This window comes from Eptatretus burgeri, unplaced genomic scaffold (genome assembly GCF_056783735.1).
Source record: "Eptatretus burgeri isolate ZD-2024b unplaced genomic scaffold, Ebu_testis_v1 Ebu_testis_scaffold_43, whole genome shotgun sequence".
NCBI lineage: Eukaryota > Metazoa > Chordata > Myxini > Myxiniformes > Myxinidae > Eptatretus > Eptatretus burgeri.
Genome location: NW_028221993.1, coordinates 69,860 through 96,848, shown reverse-complemented (window position 1 = coordinate 96,848; position 26,989 = coordinate 69,860). Strand labels below are relative to the sequence as shown.

At 47.9% G+C, this 26,989-nt stretch overlaps 2 protein-coding genes and 1 pseudogene across 4 annotated transcripts in view; 1 reads left to right on the top strand and 2 right to left on the bottom strand.

The window, feature by feature from the left end:
• Positions 1-1,087: 1,087 nt before the first annotated feature.
• Positions 1,088-9,833, bottom strand: LOC147007712 (paired amphipathic helix protein Sin3a pseudogene; annotated as a pseudogene). Its single transcript, XR_015053960.1, has 2 exons — positions 9,644-9,833; positions 1,088-6,774 (listed from the first exon to the last, which is right to left on the bottom strand). The product of XR_015053960.1 is annotated as a paired amphipathic helix protein Sin3a pseudogene (transcript).
• Positions 1,088-26,989, bottom strand: LOC147007711 (G1/S-specific cyclin-D2-like). Of its 2 annotated transcripts, XM_085866561.1 has the most exons (7): positions 26,897-26,989; positions 25,868-26,171; positions 21,357-21,572; positions 19,978-20,137; positions 17,079-17,224; positions 14,587-16,955; positions 1,088-1,598 (listed from the first exon to the last, which is right to left on the bottom strand). In XM_085866561.1, exons 2-6 carry the CDS (start codon positions 26,141-26,143, stop codon positions 16,821-16,823), a joined length of 933 nt encoding a protein of 310 aa, XP_085722687.1. In that variant the 5' UTR covers positions 26,144-26,171; positions 26,897-26,989; the 3' UTR covers positions 1,088-1,598; positions 14,587-16,820. The 2 variants fall into 2 exon arrangements, with proteins under 2 accessions (XP_085722687.1, XP_085722688.1); XM_085866562.1 differs by lacking the exon at positions 21,357-21,572 and having other exon boundaries at positions 26,897-26,986.
• The window catches only part of LOC147007710 (uncharacterized), a 50,786-nt gene continuing 33,788 nt past the window's right edge, over positions 9,992-26,989 (top strand). The window contains exon 1 of the mRNA XM_085866551.1: positions 9,992-10,148. Within this exon, the coding sequence (XP_085722677.1) occupies positions 10,146-10,148 (3 nt within the window). The 5' untranslated portion in view covers positions 9,992-10,145. The remainder of the gene's footprint in view (positions 10,149-26,989) is intronic.

Below are 26,989 nucleotides of genomic sequence, written 5' to 3'. Positions count from 1 at the left end.
AGAGTAAGTAAAGGTGAGAAGAAGAAGAACACCAGATTTTAGTACCTGTGAGTGATTATTGAATTCCTTTAGGTTCTACTCCTGTCGTCGTTCTACAAATTTTGAATTTGTCCCGATCGCACATGCGCAGAGAGGAGTGAGATGACATTTTTACCCTCCGCCTGTCAAGCAGTGAAAGGGAATTGAAAATCATTCCAAACAGGAAGCTTATTGTTTTTTAAGGATGTCACAAAGGACACAAACAACAAGCTTACAAAGCGGTTGAAACGGAACGGCTGGCTTGGTAAGCAATATCAAGCTGCTTGCTGACAGAACACACTCCCAGATTATATTTGTCAATGTGAACACAGAGGATCCCTGTAATGCTGCCATTGTTGTTTGATATTGCCAACTTACATTCTTGTACGCTGTGTCGGAGTGGCCACCCGTCCAGGATTGTGTCCAATAGCCAAGGAGTCTCCTTTGGCAGCACCGACGCTCTGCACAGAGTATGGTCCCATTGGATGAATGGATGGATAATTATTGTACAGTTTCATCCAAAAGAGATCAAAGACTACCTGTCAGAAAGATTGCCTTCAGATTATTCGAGCTGATGGATTTCCCATCTTGACCAGGCACACAAACAAAGTCCTGTGAACTACCTGCAACCTCCACCTCCAGCAAGACCACAACCACTGAGCAGCACCTGTCGCCAGACGAACGTCTGGCAGACATTGCAAGCCTCCAGATCAAGTGGAGTGTACTTTTGTTTTTTTTTTGTGTCCGCAGATGTTCCACCCACTTAAATTTAATAAAGACAACACATCATGCTTGGTTTGTTCTGTGAGCACTAACGATTCTGTAAAAAGACCACAGATGCTGTCTATGGCCGGACTGTAGCACTCAGACTCGGTTTACCATACCTGTGAGATGAACAATGCAGATGGGGAACCGTGCCTGCGACTTTGTGGCAGCGACTCTTTGGCCGAGCAAACCGATGCTACGTGTCGCACGACTATTAACAAATGAGCCGATTGGTACTTGAGTTCGCACTCTCAGAAGCACAATGTCCAACCAAACTCGAGCAGGATTAGTCAATACACGATAATAAACTTCCATGTACTTTATTAGAATGAGCAATGGAGTGGGAAATGACGGGAGGAATGGTGGTTGGGGAATTCATTTGGTAAAATGGTCGGGGAATTCAAAGAGGGACAGAGCAAAGCATAATCAACAATTTACAACACTCATACACTCCCCTTGTCCCCTATGCGATAATACCTGCTCTCGGATGCCTTATTACTCTGACTCATCATCTTTACACTAAAACAGATCCAGACACCTGAAGGAAAATCACAGTGAGATTGGGAAGAGCGGGCAGAAAGTACGAGTCTGAAAAAGATAGTGTGTGATTTAGTAGTTCTCAGTAGTTCGGGCTCGGTTACTCCGCCACTTCCTCCTTGTTAATCCCTTCTGCTCCCACGGGGCCCGATCGTGTGGGGTCGCTCGTTCTCGTGCTGAAAGCGATAGTTTGCGTGGTGGCGGTTTCTTGTGCCGATGTGCGAGGAGAGGCCGAGACTTGGGCAGCTTCCGGGAAACCGCATTGCAGGAACTCCGAGCTGGGGGCGAAATGTGTCATGTGTAAAAAGGCCTGAACAGTTCCGGAAGGAATAAGAAATCAGAGAGGTGGGAAGGTCGTCAAGAGCCACATCCTCAGCCAATGATACGACTCCACAGCTTTGTGCTGCACATGACCTCTTCTTCAAAGCCACAGAGGATGTGAATTCTCCTATTCACCAATTTAAACGTAAGCAATAATATTTATTCCTCAAAAACAAAACCATCAATTACTTTAATGATTGCTTATTTTAATATTTAAAATAATTTTGGTTTTGATTTTTTTTTGATTTTGGAATTTTAAAATATATTTTGTAAATTTTTTTTAAGTGAGAGACAGAGAGAGAGAGAGAGAGAGAGAGAGAGAGAGAGAGAGAGAGAGAGAGAGAGAGAGAGAGAGAGAGAGAGAGAGAGAGAGAGAGAGAGAGAGAGAGAGAGAGAGAGAGAGAGAGAGAGAGAGAGAGAGAGAGAGAGAGAGAGAGAGAGATCTGATCTCGATAATAAAATATTAAAACTGAAGATAAAAATCAAAGCCATCCAGACATTGTCAAACATGAAATGAACAAACGATGAATCTGATATGAAGTGTCATGTACTCAACACAAGGGCTTTGAAAATATCCACAATGACTCTGTCATCGAGACTCGAGAACGAACATATCTGAACATAACTCGAAAGGGAACAAATTCCAAACTCGAAAGGAACAAACTTGCATTTGTAAAAGGTTTTCTCACCCCAAAAATGAATTAATCCACCATTGCTCTCAAACATGCCAAACACAATACTTGCTCAACCAGTAGAAAGAGAAGAAAAATACATTTTTCATGCTAATTTGTGGTTGCCATTTTCTGTTGTTGATGTGGTTGCCTGTTGCAATTTTCACGCACGCTGCAAATTCTGGAGTAAAAAATACTGGCTTGTGCGAGAGATGTTCCCGCAGTTCTGGAGATGTAAGCTCGGAGCCAGCAGACCTTTCGACATCGTTCATCCATCGCTGGCACTCGAGGTCCACGGATGCTCCTCCTCAATGTCAAGCAATTCCATGGTGAGCTTCAACCTTCCAGCATTTTGTAAGAACACAACCTTGAAGCAATTCTCATCTGCAAGAAGCTGCCTTGACCGCTGCCGGTATGTGCTCTCCGCCGGCGAACGGTTGCCCTGTGCTGGAAGCCTGCCGCCCGTGGCGAGCGAGCTTTCCGACAGGTACATCTCCATTACGCGCACACACACTTTGTCAGTGACGATGTGCTGCAGCTTTCGCACAATGCTCTGAATCAGGTTGTCTATTGTGAAGCAGGTGTACGCGTGGATTGTGAACATCTCCCTCAGCTTGTCTTCAAAGGCACTCGACTCCATATGTCCATCCAGCAAGTTCCTCACCATGTCCAAGAATGCTGGGTAATAATCCTCCACATCATGCTCACTTTGCTTCGGACGCAGGAGTGATGCTGCTCTGTCCTCGCGTTCTCTTCCAGGTCCCAGCAGCTCCGTGTCCCGTTCATGTTCCCGTCTCTCTTCCTCTATCCGTCGCTCAGCCTGTTGGTACATATGTAGCAGGCGCTGGCAGAGGATCTGGTGAAGCCTGAGCAGGATGTACCAATTGTTATTCACAAAGAAAAGGTTGTAAACGAGGTCCATGTCTTCCAGTTTCTGTGCGTGTGTGGTCGGGAACAACAACATGTTCTTCGTAGGACTGTTTTCAACCTTCCCCTTGCTTGGATCACAGATGTCTTGGCCATTGGTTTCACCATGATCCAATTCAATTTCCTCTGCCTCGTCCTCTCCATTTCCACTGCCTTCCTCAACATCATCAAGCTCCCCCCATGACAAGAAGAACAGGTCTGGCAGGAGATGGTGGAAAATCTGCCTGATCTTGCGCTTGTCTTTTCCTTGTAAGCCACTGTGTCGTTTGGAATGATGGATGATAAGTGAAGCTGCATCCTCGAGGACCTGCTTGTTCTCGTATTCAAAAGAAAGATGTGGTCCAGGTGGTGGAAGATTGCCATCTGCAACCTGTTCCTGGTGCTCATTGAATATTGTTTCAATCTCATTGAGAAGGCTTTTGTAACGCAAAGCCTCGGTGTCAGTCCTTTTGAAGTTGATGCCCTGATGATCAAGTGACTTCAGATGATATTTCTCATGCTGCTCGTGCCAGTCCTGGTTGAATGCACATTGAGCCTTGCGCCATTCCTTGTCCTTGCTCTTCAACCTTTTTAGGACAATAGGCACGGCCACCACAGGATTTCTCTTGAGTCCATCAATTATGTCACTGGCTTTTTCCCCATATAACCGCTGAACAGCTTTGAGATGGACCACCTCTGAGGAGCCCCCCAAGCAGGAGTCGAGACGGAAATGACTTTTGTCCTCTTCAGACATGTGGAACGTCTTTTTCTCAATACCTTCCAGCACGCGGATCGTTGCCAAGTTCGTTTCCAGCACATAGTCCAACTCAAAACGTTCATCTTCACAGCGGTACATGTGCTCCTCATACTGGGTCTTCTTTAAGCTCACCAATTTCAAATTCTCAGTCCAAGAAACAAATGTGTCATTCAAGACCTCATGACAAAGTGCTGTGCGTCCGCTGCACTTTGGTTGCTGGTAACTTTTGGGCAGGGTGCGGTAGCTTGGTCCCAATGGCTTGCAGGAAGCGTAGTCGATCTCCATGACAATGCCATCTGAGGAGAGGTCTTTCGGCAGTGCTTGTCGGTGTGAGACATCCGTGTCGTCAACGGAAGCCTTGAACCAGCTGAAGAGTTCAGGGAAGTCGCTCAAGAAGGGACAGACCAAGTGAAGAAGTTCTGCTCGAGAGACAATCTTCTGGTTGAACAGCACGAGGCAGTGCAGGAAGTTTTCATATGATTCACGGCTCTTCAGTGCTTTGCGTACCTCTTCAAGGAAGGCAGGATCTCCCAGATATCCATGTTTATTGGTATCCGCTCCCGAAGAATCCTTAAATCCACCCGGCTTCAGCTTTTTCTTCATCGGAGGTGTGGATACCAGACAAAACGTGGATGGAATTGGACCTTTTTTCTGCATCAACCTCTTGCTGTTGCGATGGCTGCAACTATTGGTGTTGCTGCCTATCAGCGGTTGATGCACAGTTTCACCGTGGTCATTGGGCACCGAATCGCACTTCTCACAGGTCTTCCCCATCAAGTGTGATATATTTATATCTGGGACTAACGTGTCCAACTCTGCGAGAAGATCTTCCTCGTTCTTCAACAGTTGTGCAATCTCTGCAAAGAAATACTGTTGAGACAGCTTCGGTGCGTTTTCTTCCTGCGACACCATAATCTTACATTGCTCGTAAGTCCTTAAAATTCCCATAAAAGCCTTGAACATCTCAGGCTGGCTCTGGAAGCGGTTTTTTATCTTTGTTATAAAGTTAATAGCCTCGTTCAACATGGCAGGTTGCACCTTGGGCAACTGCTGTTGTACGAGTTGCTGGGTGGTGTGAGACGTGTGACTGGTGTCTGTCGGGACAGGATGCTGAGTAGGACAGCCAGGCAGAGATGGTGGCTGTCCATATGGATGTGGAGAGCTGGGGAGGGACTTGCTTGACATGGCAGAGGGTTCTATGGGCCAAGGCTGGGTGGTGTGAGATGTGTGACTGGTGTTTGTCGGGACAGGATGCTGAGTAGGACAGCCAGGCAGAGATGGTGGCTGTCCATATGGATGTGGAGAGCTGGAGAGGGACTTGCTTGACATGGCAGAGGGTTCTATGGGCCAAGGCTGGGTGGTGTGAGATGTGTGACTGGTGTTTGTCGGGACAGGATGCTGAGTCGGAAAGCCAGGCAGAGATGGTGGCTGTCCAGATGGATGTGGAGAGCTGGGGAGGGACTTGCTTGACATGGCAGAGGGTTCTATGGGCCAAGGCTGGGTGGTGTGAGATGTGTGACTGGTGTTTGTCGGGACAGGATGCTGAGTAGGAAAGCCAGGCAGAGATGGTGGCTGTCCAGATGGATGTGGAGAGCTGGGGAGGGACTTGCTTGACATTGCAGAGGGTTGTATGGGCAAAAGCTGGAAGGTGTGAGACATGTGACTGGTGTTTGATGGGACGTAATGCAGGGTATGAAAGACAGGCAGAAATGATGGCTGTCCAGATGGATGTGCAGAGCTGGGGAGGGACTTGCTTGACATGGCAGAGGGTTGTATGGGCAAAAGCTGGGTGGTGTGAGATGTGTGACTGGTGTCTGTCAGGACAGGATGCTGAGTAGGACAGCCAGGCAGAGATGGTGGCTGTCCAGATGGATGTGGAGAGCTGGGAAAAGACTTGCTTGACATTGCAGATGGTTGTATGGGCAAAAGCTGGGTGGTATGAGACGTGTGACTGGTGTTTGTCGGGACAGGATGCTGAGTAGGAAAGCCAGGCAGAGATGGTGGCTGTCCAGATGGATGTGGAGAGCTGGGGAGGGACTCGCTTGACATGGCAGATGGTTGTGTGGGTAAAAGTTGGATGCGATGCATGTTAACATCACAATTTTGCATTTTAAGTTCCGCGTGCTCCATGGGTTCCGCTGCTTGCGTCGGTGTGGTAACACTGATCAGATCATTCATCTGGACCTCGATCTTGCAATTGGAAGGCATGAAGGGGATGAAAGCCCTTATCAAGTCGGGATGTCCCTTGAACAAGTTTGAAACACGGTCGATGACATCTTGGGTGTCAATAATCTCTGCTTTGTGTTCCTTAATTATGTCCAGAAATTCATGGTAAACACGTGACTGGCTCCCAAATCGTTCCTTCACTTTAAGCAAGAGGGATATTGCTTCATTCATCTGGATTTGCTGCCACTCTTGAGGAGGTGCTTGTGCTTTTGAGTGAGCACTGTTCGGGTGAGTTAATGATCGTGGATGTGACGATGACTGCTGGGACCCAGGTAGGTGAGTGCCGTGTCCGCTCGGAGATTGCCCCAGAGTTCCTTGGCCAATAGGTGGAACCTGGTCGGTTGTTGGCCTGGAGTAACTTTGGATACCAGCACTTGGGTCGATGTTCTCAGGCATGGGTTCACAAACAGGAGCAGGAGCAAGAACTCCATTCTGAAGCCGAGGAAATGAGTCTCCACCTGGAGCAATCCCAGGAGGTTGCTGTTGGGTTGTTGTGGTTACGTTTTCCTCCTCATCCAACTGCCGCTTCATTGTGTGCTCACAGCACAGCGAGACTTGGAAATGGAAGGAAATCTGTCAGAAAGAAAAATTACAAGGGAAGAAAAATGGTAAAGGATGTGTGTCACCAACACAGGGTCTTGGACGTAACCTCACGTGACCGACCTGATGGACGGGACGAGGGGGAGATGGGGGATGGTAGGAAAGAGAAGGGTCAGTGTGCGAAGGGAAAGGAGAGTGGGGTGCGCACGGAGTGATTGAATTGTATAAAAGATTGTGGGAAACAAACCCGACGAGACAAGAGATGATTGATGGTTAAAATACGGACTCACCATCAGGACCACGGAGCAACGAAGCACGTGGGAAAAGGGAGTTCTTATTGTTTACGTAAATTAATGAAATGAGTTGAAAATTAAAAATTAAACTTTAAAAAAAACATAAATTGTTTTCCGTCCATTATCAAGGAAATTTCACATTATTTAATTTATATTTTGAGTTGCAGTAAAGAAACACATTAAACAACTTCCCCACGATGTAACGTGACCTCCCAGTAACTGCTTCCTGGTTTGACCACATTAAACACCTCATTGAGGATGTGGAGCGACCTCCCAGTAACCCCTACCTGGTTCGATCACATTAAACACCTCATCGAGGATGTGACGCGACCTTCCAGGAACCCCTACCTGGTTCGATCACATGAAACACCTCCTCGAGGATGTGACCCCTACCTTCCAGTAACCCCTACCTGGTTCGATCACATTAAACACCTCCTCGAGGATGTGACGCGACCTTCCAGTAACCCCTACCTGGTTCGATCACATTAAACACCTCCTCGAGGATGTGACGCGACCTTCCAGTAACCCCTACCTGGTTCGATCACATTAAACACCTCCTCGAGGATGTGACCCCTACCTGGTGACCCATACCTTCCAGGAACCCCGACCTGGTTTGATCACATTAAACACCTCCACGAGGATGTGACCCCTACCTAATGACCCCTACCTTCCAGTAACCCTCACTTGGTGCGATCACATTAAACACCTCATTGAGGATGTGACGCGACCTTCCAGTAACCCCTACCTGGTTCGATCACATTAAACACCTCCTTGAGGATGTGACTAGGTCGGAGCATTTATAAACGCACGTTATCTCCCTGGAAAATTCAAAACTAAACTGTCAATCCTTAACAGAGGAGTGTGGGGGTGGAGGTGCAGGGGGAGAGAGAGGGAGGGGTGGGAGGGAGAGGAGGTGGGGGATGAGAGAGGGAAAGGGGATGGAGGATGAGAGGGAGAGCGCTTTTGTGTTCGGTCATTAAGCACAACATATTCTCTTTGTGAACCCCACCTGCAACCCTCACCTTTCACTCTTTTTTTTCCTACTCCCTCCCCCACCCCTTTCTGTCCCCTCCTCACTCCCCCTCCAAATAAAATGCAGGATTCTCCTCCCACATCTCTGTATCTCTCTCGCTGTCTGTCTGTGTGTGCGTCTCTCTCTCTCTCACCCCCTATTCGCACCCCTCCCTCCCCAAGTGAGTAACAACGTTTGGTGAGGGGTCGCTCTCCCCACCCCCCCCTTTCCTCGCTCTTATTCCACATCCTAGCTCCCCCTTCTAAACCCATTCCCAGCTTCCCCTCTCTCATGCCTCTGTCCTCTTCCCTCGATTCCTTCAATCCTCTCTACCTCCCCTAACCCCTCCCTGCCTCCTCTCTCTCTTTCCCCTCCCCCCTCCATATCCCAGCCAGCCAAGTGACGGGTTGTATTTTCCCGTCTATACTATAAGAGAGCCGCATGTCTGTGTGTCTGCGTGTCCGTGTGTTTGTTTGTGTGTGTCTGCGTGTCTTTGTGTGTGTCTGCGTGTCCGTGTGTCTTCGTGTCTGTGTGTCTGCATGTCTGCGTGTCCGTGTGTGTCTGCGTGTGTGTGTGTGTATGTGTCCGCGTGTCTGTGTCCGTGTGTCTTTGTGTCCATGTGTCTTCGTGTTCGTGTGTCTGCATGTCTGTGTCTGCGTGTCCGTGTTTGTTTGTGTGTGTGTCCGCATGTCTTTGTGTCTGCGTGTCCGTGTGTCTGCATGTCTGTGTGTGTATGTGTCCGCATGTCTGTGTCCGTGTGTCTTCGTGTCCGTGTGTCTGTGTCCTTGTGTCCGTGTGTCTTCGTGTTCATGATGTCTGTGTGTCTGTCCGCGTGTCTGTGTGTCTGCATGTCTGTGTGTGTGTGTGTGTCCGCGTGTCCCCATTTTTCTCAGAGATAACCAAACGGATCTTCGTCAAGCTTTCAGAGGTTCATCAGTGAGGACCAACAACGTTTTGGGCAAAAAAATCAAAAACAATTGAGACAAGATTGAAAATTTTTATTATTATTATTATTATAATAATTCTTATTATTATTATAATAAATTTCTCTGTTTTTCCTGAGCCCTTGTATCCCTGTGAAAGGGAATATTACCTGATCCACGAGGCCATTCCTCCGTCCACGTCGGGAAGAGTTTTAGTCCGGAACCAAACAAGGAGCAAGACCACCGAGGCTCCACGTGGGCTCACATGAGAGCCAGGCTTCGACCCCCCGCAGGGAATTACCCAGAAGCGTGACCACGTGGTCCTCGCAAACGTGGTCACGTGGCCCCGCTCGCACGTGGAACCCACTTGCTGGGATTCGCGCGTGGGGAAACCAACGAGGCCGAGCTGAGAGTTCATTTCTACCACGGCGCAGGCAGCGAGCGAGAAAAGGCCGGGCAGAGCGCTCCTCCACATCCTCATCATCATCGGTTCATGATGAGGTTTCAACGGAAAAATCACGTGAATTCGGAAGAACAGTCTCAACAGAAGACGCTTTGGATGAAAGAATGGCTAAAGAGATCTCCTTTGTGCTCCTTTCTCACTCTCCCGACATTCCTCCCGTTTTATAAAGAGTGTTTCGATTTACGAACACACCTTACACCGCCACACGTACCTCGTCTGTGTCGTTCAAAGGGATCTCGCAATGGAGCAGCAGCACACACCCAAGATGGCGCGCTCGCCGCCAAACAGGAAGTGACGTCACCGCTTCGAGGACGAGTGAATTTTTTTTTTTAGTGAATTGTGATTTTGTTCGGTTTTAAAACAGCGTTTGTTTTCAACACAATCATCTTGCTTGACCCCTTGCTTGACATCCCCATGCATCCCCATGAAGTCACTAAATCCCGAGCTGCTGGGACCATCATTCCAAGTGAAGCAGAAGAAGCGTGATTTTTCTGCGAAGGCTTGTTGTGTTCGTGAAGTAGAAGAAGAAGAAGAAGAAGAAGCGTGATTTTTCGGCGACGGCTTCTTGTGTTCGTTAAGAAGAAGAAGAAGAAGAAGCGTGACTTTTCGGCGAAGGGTTGTCGTGTTCGTGAAGAAGAAGAAGAAGCGTAATTTTTCGGCGAAGGCTTGTTGTGTTCTTGTTCGTGAAGATTTCCTCTCAGCCACTCTCAAACATGGTGAGTTCGGACCTCGGTTTAATTAAGTTTACTTGGTTCGGGTCGTCACACGACCTGCGATGACCTCCACGCTCCCTCCATTTCCATCGACCCTCCATCAGCGGCCTCTTCTTTGTGACCTGAGGTACTGGTTGCCGATTTATTTATTTATTTATATATATACCTCAGCCATTGTTGTTGGATCTTCGTTGTTTTGTGGATCCTCAGATAATTTGGGAAAACTTTGATTAATTATTCCGTGAATTCGCGATTCCTCGTGAATCGTTCCTCCCCGGACGGACGCGCGCACTTCCCCCGACTCCCGGCAAGTGTGACACCGTCATCACAATCGTTATTTATTTATTTTTTTAATGTTGACCAATCGCGTGCTCAAGATGAACACACGTGATCCTCGTTGACCAATGAGCATTGAGTGATGGGATTTTCGGCTCCCTTCAAGAGGAATCTCACCTGTACCTGAAAACTTTTGGTGATTCCGCACTTTTTCGTGACATTTAATCGTTTGGAAGTGAACTTTGTTCTGACGTGGTCGGTCACGTGTCCATGTCACCTTTTCGTATGTAAATGATACTTTTCGAGAGGTTTATCTCCCACTTTTCGACTTTTCAAAAAAATTATAATGAGGTTATGAAGAAATCCTTGTGTTTACCATTAACGGACTCGACACGAGCGATGGATACAAGTTGTTGAAGTATTTTGTCAATGACTTCATGACGCTCCACCTCCTCCAATCCTCAACTTCCCTCTGCCCCTCTCTTATTACTCCCCACTGTGCCTCATGCCATCACCACCGAGCCTTTTCTCCTCCTCACCTCATCCCATCTCCCCGAGCTCTTCTGCAATCCCCCACAATCTATCAACAACTCTCTCCACCTCCTCCCTCGTCCTCTCCTGCCTCTCCCCTCCGTTGCACCCAAAGCCTCCTCCCCTCCTTCTTACTCAACAGTGTGGACCTCAAACATCCCAGGACTTCGCTCAGGCCTGACAGATCTTTCCATAAAGGTTGCCACTGACAAACCAGACATAATCTGCCTAACAGAAACTTTCTTCCCCCAAGACGTCTCTGACTCCCAAGTATCTCTCCCTGGTTACTCCCTCCTCCGGTATGACAGACCTGAGCCTCGTCCTGGTGGAGGAGTTGCTCTCTTCATCAAAAACATCTATTCCTCTCTCTTCATGCACTGTCCTCTCTCCCCCACACCCTCAGAAATACCTCCGGCTACGGCTTCCCTTCCGCTCCGACCTCATGGTTACATTGTGTTGTACTGTCTACCAAGATGGATCCTCTCATCGCAACTCTCTCTTCCTCATATGTGGTGACTTGACTTGTCATCATGCCAGTTGGCTCGGTGTGGGTACCTCTCTCACCTGTCATGGCACTTCAGCAAAAGCTTTCTGCGACTCATTGGGACTGACTCAATCGGTCAACTTCCTGACCCGTAGCTCAACCAATGGTACTCCATCTCTTCTGGATCTGATTTTGACAAATTTCTCTGAAAATATCTGATGTTCTTCCTCTTTTCCAATTGGTTCTTCTGACCACGTGCTTGTCAAAGTGGACATCTCTCTGCAGGTTATTAGAGAAGCACTTAAATGCCGTCGATGCTGCCATTTCACTCAGGCTGACTGGCAGGGACTTCAAGCATCCATCAAACTTCTCGACTGGTCTTCAATCTCAACTTTCTCCAACATCAACTCGTCCTGGGAATTCTTTCAAAGGAATTTTGTCTCTCTCATGTACAGATTTATCCCATCTCATCTTCAGTTGTCCTATCCTTCCTCCCGCCCATGGTACACTGAAGCTTGTCTTGAGGCAGTTGTCCTAAAACAACTTGCCTTTGCCTAATGGAAGGCAAATCCAACTGATGGCAATCTCAGTTCCTTCCATAAAGCTCGGAACAAGTGTGTGTCTACCCTTAGGAGAGTCAGAAAACAACGTCTTTCTAATCTCAAGTCTGAACTCTCAAACCTCTCTCCCTCGTCCAAATCCTGGTGGCACCAAGATAAGTCTGTTTCTGGTGTATGTTCCCCCTCCATCCCCTCCATCACCTCAAATGGCCGCATTGCTGATACCGCACGTGAAAAGGCTGAATGCCGAAACTCCATGTTTGCTTCTAAATCTTGTGTCCCAAACCAATCGCTTTCTGCACCCACCTTACCCAGCCACACCCAACTGTTCCTGGACTCTGTGCCATTTTCTGCCGTATCCCTGGACATATCGCGTGCTTTTGACACGGTCCAGATGGCACCCTGCCCTGCTCACCAAACTCTCTTCCTCTGGTATCCAAGGCCATCTCCACTCATAGCTTGCAGACTTCCTCTCCTGTCGGTCAACGTGTGGCCCTCAATGGAGTTCTTTCATCCCCTCTTCCTGTCCAGGCTGGAGTTCCTCAAGGTATCATTCTGGGCCCTGTTCTTTTTATGGTTTTCATCAATGATCTCTCCGACTCTCTGGAAAATCCTCTTTATCTCTCTGCTGATGACTCCACCCTCTGCCGTACCATCTGTCATCCCTCAGACCCGCAAGCAGCAGCTTCTTCGATCGCTGCAGATCTGAATAAAATCAATAGCTGGTCCAACACGTGGAACATGTCTTTCAATCCGGACAAATCTCACACTCTCATAATGTCTCTCCGAAAGGACCGTGTGGAACCCCCCTCCCCCCCTTCATCGACTTTCTCAACAAATCCTCTTGAAGAAGTCCTTTCACTCAAGCTTCGGGGTCTCACTATCTGCCATGATCTTTCCTGGGAAAGCCACATTTTCAAGCTGGCCTCCAAAGCCAGTCACCGATTCGGAATCCTCCGTCGTGCAAATCCCTTCCTTGACACACCTGAGCTCCTGACCACGTGCAAAACTTTCATCCACAGCTTGATGGAGTACTGCTCTCCCCTCTGGGCTGGTGCTCCTGCCTCACACCTTTCTCAGCTTCACGCTGTGGAAAACAAGGCATTTAGGATCACTGGTGTCTCCCACAATGAGGCTCGTCTTTGGGTCTCTCACTCTCTCACCGCAGGCAGGTCAGTGGTCTTTCTGTCTTCTACCGTCTCCTCTGCGGTCTCTCGCCCCCCCCTGCTCTGACTGCAATGTCCCCCCATATTTCCGCAGGGTGCTCAAGGTGTGCCAGCAACTCCCTTTTGGTAAAAATACCAAAATCACTGCTCACCTTCACTCTTTCATTCCTCTTTTTCCCCACCTTTGGAACAAACTCCCACTCTCTTCATTCCCACTCTTACGGCCAGGTCTTCAAAACAGCTGTTCACCACCATCTTTTATCTTCCCCCATCCAAAACCATGATGTTTTCTTCCCCCGTTAATCCACCCCAAACCCACCTCCTTCAAATCCCCTGCTTTCCTTCCTGAAAGTTCCTGTAGTGTGGGGACCTGAAAGTTCCTGTAGTGTGAGGACCTGAAAGTACCTGTCATGTCCATATTGTTTACCCATTGTTCCCTGCCCCATCCCTCTTCCTTGCACAGATCTAATGTCTCTGTTCCCCGCTGTTTTGTGCTTCCCTTTCCCGCCCCCTCTTGTCTCCTGCTCCCCTTGTTTTACGTTCTGCGTGCTTGCTCTTGTACGAGCGTTAACATGGTATCATTAAAAAAGGACTTAATCCGTACGTGGTGACGTTTGAACTGTCATTTCCAAGACTCGATCACTTCATGATGGAGGTTGAACCATTCCAGGCTACGTCATCCTCCACAGGCCAAGGAAGCTACCACACACGTTGGGTTAGTGGAAATTAGTAAACTGCGGGATTTCCCTTCATTGGTAACCCTGACATGATCTTTCACGGTGTACGAGGATCCTTGTCTCTTTCAACCCCATCTACACTTGTGTCAGTTGTGAGCTACAAGGTACGTCCATTTTGGCCGAACGATCCAGCTATTCGGTGTGTGTCGGTCGAGGCTCAATTCCTCATGGGAGTCACGACCACCCGAGAGACCGTTTCTCCCGACGTTGTGGTCTCACATCACCCTGAATATGCCGAAGAGGTTTGTGACTTGCTCGTCGAATCACTCATGACCGATCCATACGAGGCGTTGAAGGAGGAACTGATACGCTGAACCTCAACATGCGAACAAAAGCACCCAAACCAACACCGATGTTCTCTGAGGAACTGCCTGACTGGAAACCACCACAGTTACTTCGCAGGATGAGGAAGCTCTTTAAATAAGGAGACAACACCAATGAGAAAATTTCCAAACAACTTTTCCTCCAACGTTTGCCGAGCAGTGCCCCGCTCATCCAACCATCTACAGGTGATTTGGTGAATATCGAGTAACTTGCCGACCTGGCCGACAAGATCATCGAGGTCACCACCCTAGTTTCCTCCACCATCAGGAAAGTTGCCACAAAATTAAGTGGGGCAACACTAGCTCCAACCAGCACAGACATACAATGTCTGCAGGTGGACCAAGTGTACGCTGTCTCTCTCACCTGTCTTCTGAAGGAGGACCGAGGCAGAAACTGGACCCGAGGTGTTCAATGTGGTGCCAGTTGCGAACTGGTCAAGAAGAGGACCCGAGATCCTGCACCAGATTATGAGGCAGATTTCCAGGGTGCTCCATCCAGGTTCGGACCTCCAGCTTTCTTGCAGCAAGCCTGTGGGAACACCAACTCTGATGGTTCCCTCAGGCAGGCTCTTCAGAACCAGCAACAACCCCTCAACCTGAAAGAACCTCCAATAACCCACACATCCCCCATCCAGCAGTCGCAGCAGGTACATTCTCAGGATGCACTGATTTTTGTGGAACATTTGTGTCTGGTGAGGAGTTACCATGTTTTGATATCGAGCTTGTTGTGACCAGTTTGCTATTCCGCAGCTGTATTGGAATACGTGCTGGTACTGCGAGTTGGTTTCAGGCTTTGATCGTATTTCTCAGGGTATTTAAGGTATTTTTCAAGATCAGCTTCGTTCTACGCTCCTTGGTAATTGTTTTTGTGACATATTTAGTGGACCTCTTCTCCTCGAAGGTATTTTTAAGATTCTTCGTTTTCTGGCTCATTTGGACGTCATCGGAGTACCGTTTCACAAATTTGAGTTCCATCAATTTTTCATTGTTTTGTGCAAAGAGGTTTAGATCATTTGTGTGTGTTTATCAATGTTCACAGTCTGTGACCACGATAACTGTGACTCCACAACACAAACACCGATGTGGTAACGAGCATGGCGTCAATCGCTCATTTATTTATTTCTGGCTGCGCGGTACTCGACGAGGATTGCTGTACGGTATTCGAGGGGGATGACTGTAGGCCGACAGAAGAAAATACCAGTTGGGTCAGGGAGGTGTGCACACCTGCTTTTAATAATCAACTGCAAACAGAAGATACCAAAGGTCGTTCAAGAGATATTTATTTAACAGTTAACAGGTAACCTTCATCCCGCAGTAACATCTGGGCAACCTGGGGTCTTTCAGACCCCACCTCGGGAAAATAATTTCAGAAAAAAACGGTTCGAATCATTTTATGACAATAACATTATGTAAATATCAAATTGAAATCCTTTACCATAGTTTAAGACGAAAACTACAGTAATGTTTTCTTTATAACTATTTTTATTATTTTTACAAGAAGCTTGTCTTGAGAAAAAAAATGTGCCTTTAAAAATTTTGTTTTTTTGATAAAACCCAGGTTACCTTGGGGTCTTCAAAACCCCAGGTTAGCTTTGGGTCCTCAAAACCCCAGGTTACCAATGAAGGCTTAAAATTAATTTATTTTGAAGAAAACAAAACCCAGATTACCTTGGGATCCAAAAAACCCCAGGTTACCTATGAAGGGTTAAAATTAATTTATTTTGTTGAAAAAAAAACCCAGGTTACTTGAGGGTCCTCAAAACCCCAGGTTTCCTATGAAGGCTTAAAATAAATTAATTTTGTTGAAAAAAAACCCCCAGGTAACCTATGAAAGCTTAAAATAAATTTATTTTGTTGAAAAAAAAAACTCAGGTTACCTTAGGGTCCTCAAAACCCCAGGTTACCTGTGAAGGCTTAAAATAAATTAATTTTGTTGAAAAGAAACCCAGGTTACCTTGGGGTCCTCAAAACCCCAGGTAACCTATAAAGGCTTAAAATAAATTTATTTTGTCGAAAAAAAAACAAACAAAAAAAACAGGTTATTTGATGGTCCTCAAAACCCCACTCCTCAGGTTACCTATGAAGGGTTAAAATAAATTTATTTTGAAGAAAACAAAACCCAGGTTACCTTGGGGTCCTCAAAACCCCAGGTTATCTATGAAGGGTTAAAATAAATTAATTTTGTTGAAAAAAATACCAGGTTATTTGATGGTCCTAAAAACCCCACTCCTCAGGTTACTTATGAAGGCTTAAAATAAATTAATTTTGAAGAAAACAAAACCCAGGTTACCTTGGGGTCCTAAAAACCTCAGGTTACCTATGAAGGCTTAAAATAAATTAATTTTGAAGAAAACAAAACCCAGGTTACCTTGGGGTCCTAAAAACCCCAGGTTACCTATGAAGGCTTAAAATAAATTTATTTTGAAGAAAACAAAACCCAGGTTACCTTGGGGTCCTAAAAACCCCAGGTTACCTATGAAGGCTTAAAAGAAATTTATTTTGAAGAAAACAAAACCCAGGTTACATTGGGGTCCTCAAAACCCCAGGTTACCTATGAAGGGTTAAAATTAATTTATTATTGGTGTCTATTATCGGTGTCTATTTCTTTTCTGGCGTCATCCTCGGGATCTTTGTGGCGGGTTCTTCTCCAGAGGGGGGATCCCTTTCATGAGATGGCTGGGGACATTTCTGGAGAAGGTCTTGCAACTCCTCTTGGCACGTTCGCACAAATTCCTGGGGAAGGGATCCGGGAGCAGAGATGAGGGTATCATCATTGAGGATAATAAAATAATAAAATGTGGAAATGAAGATTCAGGATGAATGTAAGGGGATTCCATTGCACATGTAATGTCTCACAGGAGTGCTGTTGATGATTGATGTGATCTTTTCAAGTGAAGTGGGGTACCCCGGCCAGGACTCAGCAAGATGTTTCAATCGCAAAATGGCGGTGTAGATACTTACTCCAGCGATGAGTGATGGGCGTCTTGCGGCAAATCTGACATCTGCGGTCGGGTTGGACCATAAACACGATGAAAAAGGATTAATACGAGTAACTGTTTTTTTGTAAACCATGTCGAGGCTCATGTGTAAGAGCGAACACACAGAACATATAACGAGGCAGGAGACAAGAGGGGTGGGAGAGGGAAGCACAAAATAGTGGGGAACAAAGACAATCGGAAATCTGTGCAAGGGAGAGGGATAGGGAACGAAGTAAATAAGATGGAACTACAGGGACTTTCAGGAAGGAAAGCAGGGAATTTGAAGGGAGGTGCGTTTGGGGTGGATTAACGGAGGTAGAAAAGATCGTGGTTTTGGATGGTGGATGATAAGAGATGGTGGTGAACAGCTGTTTTGAAGACCTGGAGGGAAGAGTGGGATTGAAGAGAGTGTGGGAGTTTGTTCCAGAGGTAGAAAAAGAGGAATGAAAGAGTGAAGGTGAGCAGTGATTCTTGATTTTGGCAGTTTCACCAGAAGGGTTTTTTTTGCAGAAGACAGAAAGACCACTGACCTGCCTCCGGTGAGAGGGTGAGAGACCCAAAGACTCAGTTTTGTCACGAGAGATACCAGATGACCCCAAAAAGCCTTGGTTTCCACAACGTGAAGTCGAGCTCGGTGTGAGGCTGGAGCAAAACCCCAGACGGGAGGGCAGTACTCCATCAGATTGTGGATGAAAGCTTTGTAAGTGGTCAGGAGCTCAGGTGTGCCGAGGAAGGACTTTGCACGACGTATGATGCCTAGTCGGCGACTGGCTTTGGAGGCAAGCTTGGAGATGTGGCTTTCCCAGGAAAGACTGTGGCAGATAGTGAGACCCAGAAGCTTGAATGAAAGGTCTTCTTCAAGAGGATTGTTCAGACAGTCTATTAGGGAGGGGGGGGTTCCAGACAGTCCTTTCGGAGAGACATGGTGAGGGTGTGAGATTTGTTTGGATTGAAAGACATATTCCAAGTGCTTGACCAGCTTGTGATTTTATCCAGGTCTGCAGAGGGGGCAGAAGCTGCTGCTTGCCGATCAGAGGGATGAGAGATGGTACGGCAGAGGGTGGAGTCATCAGCAAAGAGATAAAGAAGATTTTCCATAGAGTTGGAGAGATCATTGATGAAAACCAGAAAAAGAACAGGGCCAAGAGCACTGCCTTGAGGAACTCCAGCCTGGATGGGAAGAGGAGATGAAAGAATTCCATTCAGAGCCATGGGTTGACTGCAACGAGAGGAAGTCCCTGAGCTATGAGTGGAGATTGCCTTGGATACCATAGGAAGAGAGTTTGGTGAGCAGGGTAGGGTACCAGACCATATCGAAAGCTCGCGATATGTCTAGGGAGATGGCTCTTATCTCATGTTTGGCATTTTGGATCTCCATCCATTGTAGGGAAAGCAGAAGCAGCACGTCCAGAGTTGGGTGACCTGGTCTAAATCAAATTGATGGTCGGAAATGAAGCCATTGGAGAAGAGGAAGGATTTGATGTTGGAAGCGATGATGCATTCCATAACCTTGCTGATGAGTGAGAGAAGGCTGATTCGTCTGCAGCTGCAGGGATCAGTTTTTGCACCTTTTTATGCAATTCGGATGCCTCGTGGCAAATCTCCGGTCTCTGGGGGGAGGGGGTGCTGGACCATAAAAAGGATAAAAAACGATTAACACGAGTATTTAACTGTTCGGACGTCTTGGCGCAAATCTTCGGTCTACGGTCGGGTCGCACCATAAACATGATTTGAAAAAACGATAAACACGAGTAGTATTTAACAGTCATTGAACATTGAAATACGCTCATCATGTGGACATATCTCATCCACATCGTGTGGACACGTGTTTCATTGTTTATATATGATCGGACATATCTCAAGATGCTGGGATCCCAATTACCATGATGACTTGTTCATTGTCTCTTGGTGTCCTTATCATTCACTTGAAAGCAAAAAGAGACCTCACTTTACTGCTGTGGCTGACCGATGGGGGGAAGTGTGGTCTTTGGAGACCCTGGACCTTACTATAAGTCTAGAGTGGACCATATCTCCAAACTCACCTCGAAGGCTGGCCGCCCTTGGAATTGTCCACCCAGACAGGTCAATTATGGACTGTGCATGGCTCGTTACCATGAACGAGATCGTCATTTGAAGTACCATAGAGTATGTATGCATCCCCACAAGGGCCGAGTGCAGTAGCTTCCCATCTTGCTCTCCTCGAGGTGGTCGAGTCCAAAGTTTTATGAGTTTTGGTATCTCTTGGCAGGAGGCCAAGGCCCAAGGACTGCTTCTCATCCATCTCAGGCATGTTCATTGTTGGACTCTTACTTTGCAAGCTCCTCACTTCTGGCTGAACCTCACCCACCCTCTCTCATCTGCAAAGATTCCCTCTCCTCACAGGTTTCTCACATTCTGCCAGGAACCCACACCTGGTTAACCTCATCAGGTCTTAGTCAGATGTTCACCGTCTTTCATGGTCATCCTGCTCTTCTCTCACCTGTGGAACTCCCTGTGTCCATTATTTTGTGCTGTAACGTCCAATCTCTCAAGACCGCTGCCCATCGTCACCTCATGCTTTCTATTATACCCACTCGCATTCTCCCTTGTCCCCTTTTGTACCCCCATGCAACTCTGCTTCTCATTCTGTCATGTTTGTCCATGTTTTATCCACCTGTGTCCCTCAACCCCTCAATTGATGTGCCAATCTGTTGTTTTGGGATCTCCATGATCGTTGACTTCTGTAATGACTAAAAAAGGGTTAAGGTTTTGACTTCAGGTAAACACAGAAAACCCACCAGTGATGCTTATCTTTGCAAAGGTCTCGGCATGCTTGCGGACCTGTGGCCAATCATCGGATGGGATGACCAGGTGGTGCAGTATCTGCTGCAGAAAGTCACTCGCTGTAATGACCACCAACTTCCAATCCAGGGACTTAAGGACCTTGTTCTCCATTGTCTGCGGGGTGGAGGTGAGAGTGGGGCAGATTAGTGAACAGATCAACAGCATCAAGTATTTCCACAGGGCACTCAAGGACAACCACCAAAAAAAAAACCCCTTCTGGTGAAACTGCCAAAATCAAGAATCACTGCTCACCTTCACTCTTTCATTCCTCTTTTTTCTCAACGTCTGGAACAAACTCCAACACTCTCTTCAATCCCACTCCTCTCTCCAAGTCTTCTAAACAACTGTTCACCACCATCTCATATCTTCCCCCATCCAAAATCTTGATCTTTTTTACCCCCGTTAATCCACCCCAAACCCACGTCCTTCAAATTCCCTGTTTTACATCCTGAAAGTCCTTGTAGTACCATCTTGTTTACCCCGTTTACCCCACCCCATCCCTCTCCCTTCCACAGATCTATTGTCTTTGTTCCCCACTGTTTTGTGCTTTTCTCTCCTGCCCCTCTTGTCTCCTGCCTTGTTATATGTGCTGTGTATTAGCTCTTACATGAGCCTCGACATGGAAAACAAACAAAAAAAAAACCGAGCAAAATCGCCCAACAACACGATGGTCATCAAACCTACATATTCAGATCCCTGACAAGATCAGACACAACTGAAAACTGCCTTTCTGGTGAAGTGCTTCCAGGAACATTTTCGAGCGACCCGAGGAGTAATGGCGACCCTGAGGTGCTGCACCCTCCCGCTCCAGCCCATGTGCAAACAAGCATCAGTTTTGCGATTGTTTTTGTAAAATCCAATGAATCAGAGCAGGCCGCTCTTCTGGTCTTTCCAAGGCTGAAAATGGTTTCCCCTCTTGCACTGATGCAGTCGATGGGTCACAGCATCAAACTGACCACACTTGGTGTCAGCACCAGCAGAGGGGAAATAATCCCTCAACTAGTCAATTACAATTTACCAATCCTGAAAGGTGCTTAAGGATAGAAATCCATCACCACTTTGTCAAAGTTACAATGGCTACATTGAGGTGGTCAGACAGGGTGCCAAGTCGAACAATGAACCCCAAGGTCATCCATTAGAAATGCATGAGCTGATGAAGACAGATGAAAAGTTAACAGGTTGAAAGATATTCATTCTGAGGGTACAAAAGAGGAAATTAAACATCCAAGTGATAAAAACCAACATCGGGCCCGGTGACCCGGCACCACCGAACCCGGGACCGTCTACTTCGGCAAATCGAAGCACCATTAACCCTCTGGAGGACAAACCGCACCATTAACTGCTGTCTCTGGGTCAACTTGGGTGTGCAGGCAACCAGCTTTTCCGCAGAGAGAGGATTCGACGTTTGCAGCTTACAAGCCACGTATAAGCAAGCGGCACCAAGTACGTGCAGCTCGTCATCGGGAAGTGTCATGACATACATACAGCGGTCGAGGTAATTCACCGCAAGAATATAGCGGTCAACCTCACAGCTCTCCTTGTGACACACCTGCAGAAGGCACGAACGACCATGATCGGGTGGACGGACTCGACCTTGGAGTGAACTTTGACCTTTGAAAAATGGTAATGAATGAGCTGAAAAGCACTTTGAAGAAATAAATTTCTGAGAGATGAAAACACATGAGAGTGGAAAAGAGCAAGAAGAAATGCGAGAGCAAAAAGGTGCTCGGTCTGAGCAATCTGAATCTCTTCATGCTGCGCCTTAGCAATCTCAGGATTATAAATCCGAAATAAAGCGGCTCGAGGGGGGGGGGGATCATGAAGGAAGGGAGAGGTCAGGTCAGGTATGGGAGCATGTGCCAGAACAGCGCGTCGCTGCGTCCATTTTCCACCGGTACTCCAGGGGCCTCCGTCTGGCCATCCCCCAGGCAGATGCCAGGCCCATCCCCATCTCCTTGAGATGCTGGTCAACCTGCTGCAACCACGAGGCACGTGGTTGGCCCACTGGCCTCCTCCACTCATGAGACTCCCTCGCTGAGAGAATCTGGTGAGCAGGATCAGCGTCAGGAAAACGAGCCACATGTCCATACAGCGGCAACTGACGGTCACGGGCTATGCAGGTAACAAATCTCATCCGAGTCTCTCTCAGCAACCGCTCGTTGGACACAAAATCCGACCAGCGATAGCCAAGGATTCTCCGAAGAGACCTGGTACCAAAGGAATTAAGTCTCGGTCTCAGATCCTTGGTCAGAGTCCAAGTCTCGCATCCATAGAGCAAGACTGGAAGTACCAAGGACCTGAAGACTCGGACTTTCGTCCTCCCGCACAGGTACCGGCAGCGCCACACCCCATGATCCAGTGAATCCATGACTCCCCAGGCCCGACCCAGACGTCAATTGACCTCTGACTCACAGCCAGCAGAGACATGAATATCACTGCCAAAGTAAGTGAATCTCTCTACGACCTCAACATCCTCAGCACAAAGGGACACAGACAGGACAGCAGCATCCAAGATGTCACTGAAAGCCTGGATCTTAGTTTTGACCCAAGAAACCCGTAATCCCAGCGGCTCCGACTCCTCATTCAGCAACTCGAGGGCCCCCAAAAGGATGTCTAAAGTCTCCGCAAAGATGACTGCATCATCTGCAAAATCAAGGTCCGAGATCTTGACATTCCCAAACGATGCACCGCAGCTTGATCTCTCCGACATCCTCCCTAAAATCCAGTCCATACAAGTGCTGAAAAGTGTGGGGGCAAGTACACATCCCTGACGAACTCCAGTAACAACTGGAAATAAGTCAGAGATGGTACCACCACACTTCACAGCACTCTCAGTACCAGAGTAGAGTTCAGACATCAGATCGATCAGTTTTGGTGGCACCCCACGAAGACCAAGAATCCTCCAGAGGACATCCCGATTCACTGAATCGAACGCTTTGCAGAGATGAACATAGGCTGCAAGCAGCCCCTGCCGAAACTCTCGTCTGTATTCGGTGAGGACACGAAGTGCAAGGATACGGTCAATCGTTGACCTCTTTGGTGTAAAGCCTGACTGCTCTGAACGCTGGTGCTCAAGCAGATGGTGGCGAACCCTATCAAGAATTATCCGAGCAAAGACCTTGCCCGGCACTGAGAGCAGCGTCACTCCTCGGTAGTTGCAGTCTTGGCGATCACCCTTCACTTTCCAGATAGGAACAACAAGGCCCCTCTTCCAATCAGTTGGGATGATGCCTGTGTTCCAGGCAGAGCACAAAACTGCATGCAACGACACGAGTGCAGCATTTCCACCAGCTTTGAGAAGTTCAGCATGGATGCCACAGATCCTTGGAGCTTTGCCCCGTTTCAACCGGTTCACCGCAGCCCATTGTTTCCACAAGTGCAGGTGGACCACAGTTGATCCGAGGGTCAGCAACAGGGATTGTAACACCCTTGACGTCCAACTTGACAGCTGCGGGATCAGCCTGGTACAATCGCTCAAAGTAACCGGCCCAGTGGGCCTTCACTTCAGACTCCTCTGTTAAGAGCCTACCACTCTCTGCTCTAACTGCAGTGCTCCGAGGGATGGGCTTGGATGAACGCAATGCGCGGATTCCCCTGTAAGCGAGACGAGAATCACCTGTCCACAGGTGATGCTCTACCCCCTCATAGATTCCTCGCACATAGGCCTCCTTGTCCACCCTCAGTGCACGTACAGTTTTACGCCTCAGCTCCCTGAACAGCTCAGCTCTGCCATTCAGCCTGGCCCTGCCATTCTGGTCAATGGTATCCAGTGTCCCTTGAGAGACAAAATTCTTCTTTGCCCTGCGGTGAGCTCCAAGACATCCACCGGCAACATCAAGGACGGTGGTCTTGAAGGCATTCCAAAACTCTTCAGGACCCCCCAAAGCACCCAGACCCCCCAAGTGTCCACTCAGCCTGTTCGCAAACTCCTCAGCTACTCTCTCATCCCTGAGCTTGCCAACATCCAGCCTCGGCTGGGATGGTACCATTCTCCAGGATTTAAGGTGCAGCTTTTGAGTTGCTGCAACAAGCCTGTGGTCAGTATTGAGGAACTGAGCACTCCGGTAGACCCTGCAGTTCTGGATCATCCTCCAACGACCGTCAATGAGGACATGGTCAATCTCCTTTGCCACACCGCCAGCGTTGGAATACCAAGCCCAGCGATGAGCTTGTGGGCGCTGAAACCAAGAACCAGCCACCCTAAGTCCATGACTTCTTGCAGAGTCAAGGAACTTAGTGCTATTCTGGTTCATAGTTCCTGACCCATGGGGACCAACACACACCTCATAACCGTCCCTATCAGTTCCAGTCGATGCATTGAAATCCCCCAAGACTAGAAGTGTATCTCTTCTGGGGCACTGATCAACCACAGACTCGAGTGTGGCTTAGAATGCATCCTTCACGGTGAGATCACTCGCCTCAGTCGGAGCATAAACAGAGACCAGGGAAATGACACCTAAGGAGTGACGAATCCTTAATCTCATAATACGCTCGTTGACTGGTGTTACCTCAATTATCATTGGGGTCAGCTTATTGGACACAGCTACAGCAACTCCTTGGGTATGGTAACCATCAGAGCCACCAGACCAATAGTAGGTGTAACCACCCACTATTATCTCGCCGCAATCCGGTCTCAGAACTTCAGAGAGAGCTGCAATCCCGATGTCCAAACGCTTGAGCTCAGATGATAACAGACAGGTGATCATCCTCTCTTAGGGATAGGATATTCCAGGCACCCACCCGAAGGGACCGCCTCAGGTTAACCCAAGGAGACCGCCGTCTGGTGGACGACACCTCAGCACCACTCCGACACACTATCCCGCAATCTGACCCAGGGATGTTTCCCCGTGGTTTCCCTCCTATCATCAAAGATTGGGGGTCCCGAAGGCTTTGCCCCAATCCCGTCATCCGGTGAGCTGCCCTGCGAAGGGAAGCTGCACAGGAGGTACTCCCACGGAGTGGGTTTTCAGATTTTTTTGCGTTTTTGTGTTTTGCGGAATGAAGGGTTTTACGGTGGCCGGAGTGCAAATGCTGCCACCAACCTCCTAATAAAAAGTAACCCAACTGCAGGAGGACGTCCGCAGACACAGTTGGGCACTAGATATGGATGGCCGTTGGCTCACAAGGAGCTCCTCCGCCCTTGGACAGGTTTTGTTTTTAATCCTGCTGGGTGTCCATATCCAAACACCCTCCTCACCAGAAAACCTGGTGGGGGAGACGGTTTCGTCGCCGACAACCCGACCATGGAACAGGTTAGTACAGGTTTACATGGTACCTGTAGCAGGTCACAGATCGAACCTGACCTGACAAGGGAGAGGTGATGTAAACAAACGTCAGAAGTCAATGGTCGTGGTAGAGGTTTCGTGTCACAGGGAGTTTTCAACATGAAAGGAATATCAGCCTGACTCTGAACAGTGTTAGTCGAATCACGCTGAGTCTAATCAGTGTGAGTGATCAGTGTGAGTCTAATCAGTGTGAATCTAATCAGTGTGAATCTAATCAGTGTGAATCTAATCAGTCTGAGTCTAATCAGTGTGTCTAATCAGTGTGTGTCTAATCAGTGTGTGTCTAATCAGTGTGAGTCTAATCAGTGTGAGTCTCATCTATCTGAGCAGTCTGTGAGAGACGGAGTGAGAGGTTGGTGGACGGAGATTGCTGAAGGCTTGTTCTACCTGCCTTGTCCTGCACCGTCCTTACACCCACAGTCCAGTCATCCCGTCTGTCTGAGCCTGTTTTTGAGTCCTCGTCCCCTCATATTTTACTCCCCAACCCCCCCTCCCCACCCGCCCTTCCCTCCCTGAATGACGTTCATCATTCACATGAGGGTGAACCACCTGCACTCACGTCCAACATCCAGACGATGACCTTGTCACGCAGCCTTGATCTTGATTGTACGTCCGATGCGCCCTCCAACTCACTGAATGTCGGCAGGTAGCGGTTCTCGTCCTCAAGAAGCTCAATCAAGACCCGCGGGTCTTGCAGGATCGGGTCGTACGCGGCTGGGACCGACTTCGCATCCTCCTCGGAGCATCGGAGCATCGCTTCGATATTGACATCGACACGCACCTCCGTGCGATCCTCGGGTGTCTTCGGCAATAAATCACCAAGTGGGACAAACATACCTGTCGGGGACTGAGTCACAAATCACCTGCGAGGGAAAAACGTCATGATTGGTTCACGAGTCAGTAAGTGACCACTATATTCGTTATTGGTGTGTGTGTCTGTCTGTCTGTCCCGAGCGTAGCTCCGTGGGTTTCGATCCGATCCTGACGAAATTTTGGTGGGAGGTTTATATCATGATCTCGTTGTGTTTTCCTGAGAACGGGCGTGCTGCACCCATTATCGGCGGAGCCATGACCAAAAAACACGTGTTTTTAGGGGGTAGTCGGTTTCAAGTTACATCTTCTCCGAGGGGGTTTGTCGAATCTGGCAGGGGTTTCGGTATTTGGTTAGCCCAATGGCACCTGCATAGCCCCACGGAGCTCGATTTTTTTTTCATTTTCGTCCCAAGGTCAAGGTCACAAGGTCACGAACTTCGAAAATGTCCAAAAAAAAATCAATAAATTGGGCATCGAGCTCCTGGGGTTTTCAACTGTTTCGAATGAGAGTTGGTATGCAAGTCGTGCTCTTCGAGTACTACAACTTTCATCATTTACGTTTTTCCCGATTCCCGCCAAAAAATAAAAAAAAAGGCGAACCGTGTCCATTGCTCGTGAACCATCGGCGTCTCCAGACTTGTTTCCCTTATTATTGTTCTCCACCAGGTGTACACCAAGGTTATTTGTTTTTTTTTTAATTTAATTGGTGTTAAACTTGAATAGTCAATCAGTTTGTGTTAAAATTATTCCATTTGAGAAGCGAACCCTTTCTTACCGGTCACTGTACTCCGTGGAAAAAGCGCGAAGTCACGTCGTCTTGTGATTGGTCGATTCGAGGCGCTTGTGATTGGTCGATTCGAGGCGCTTG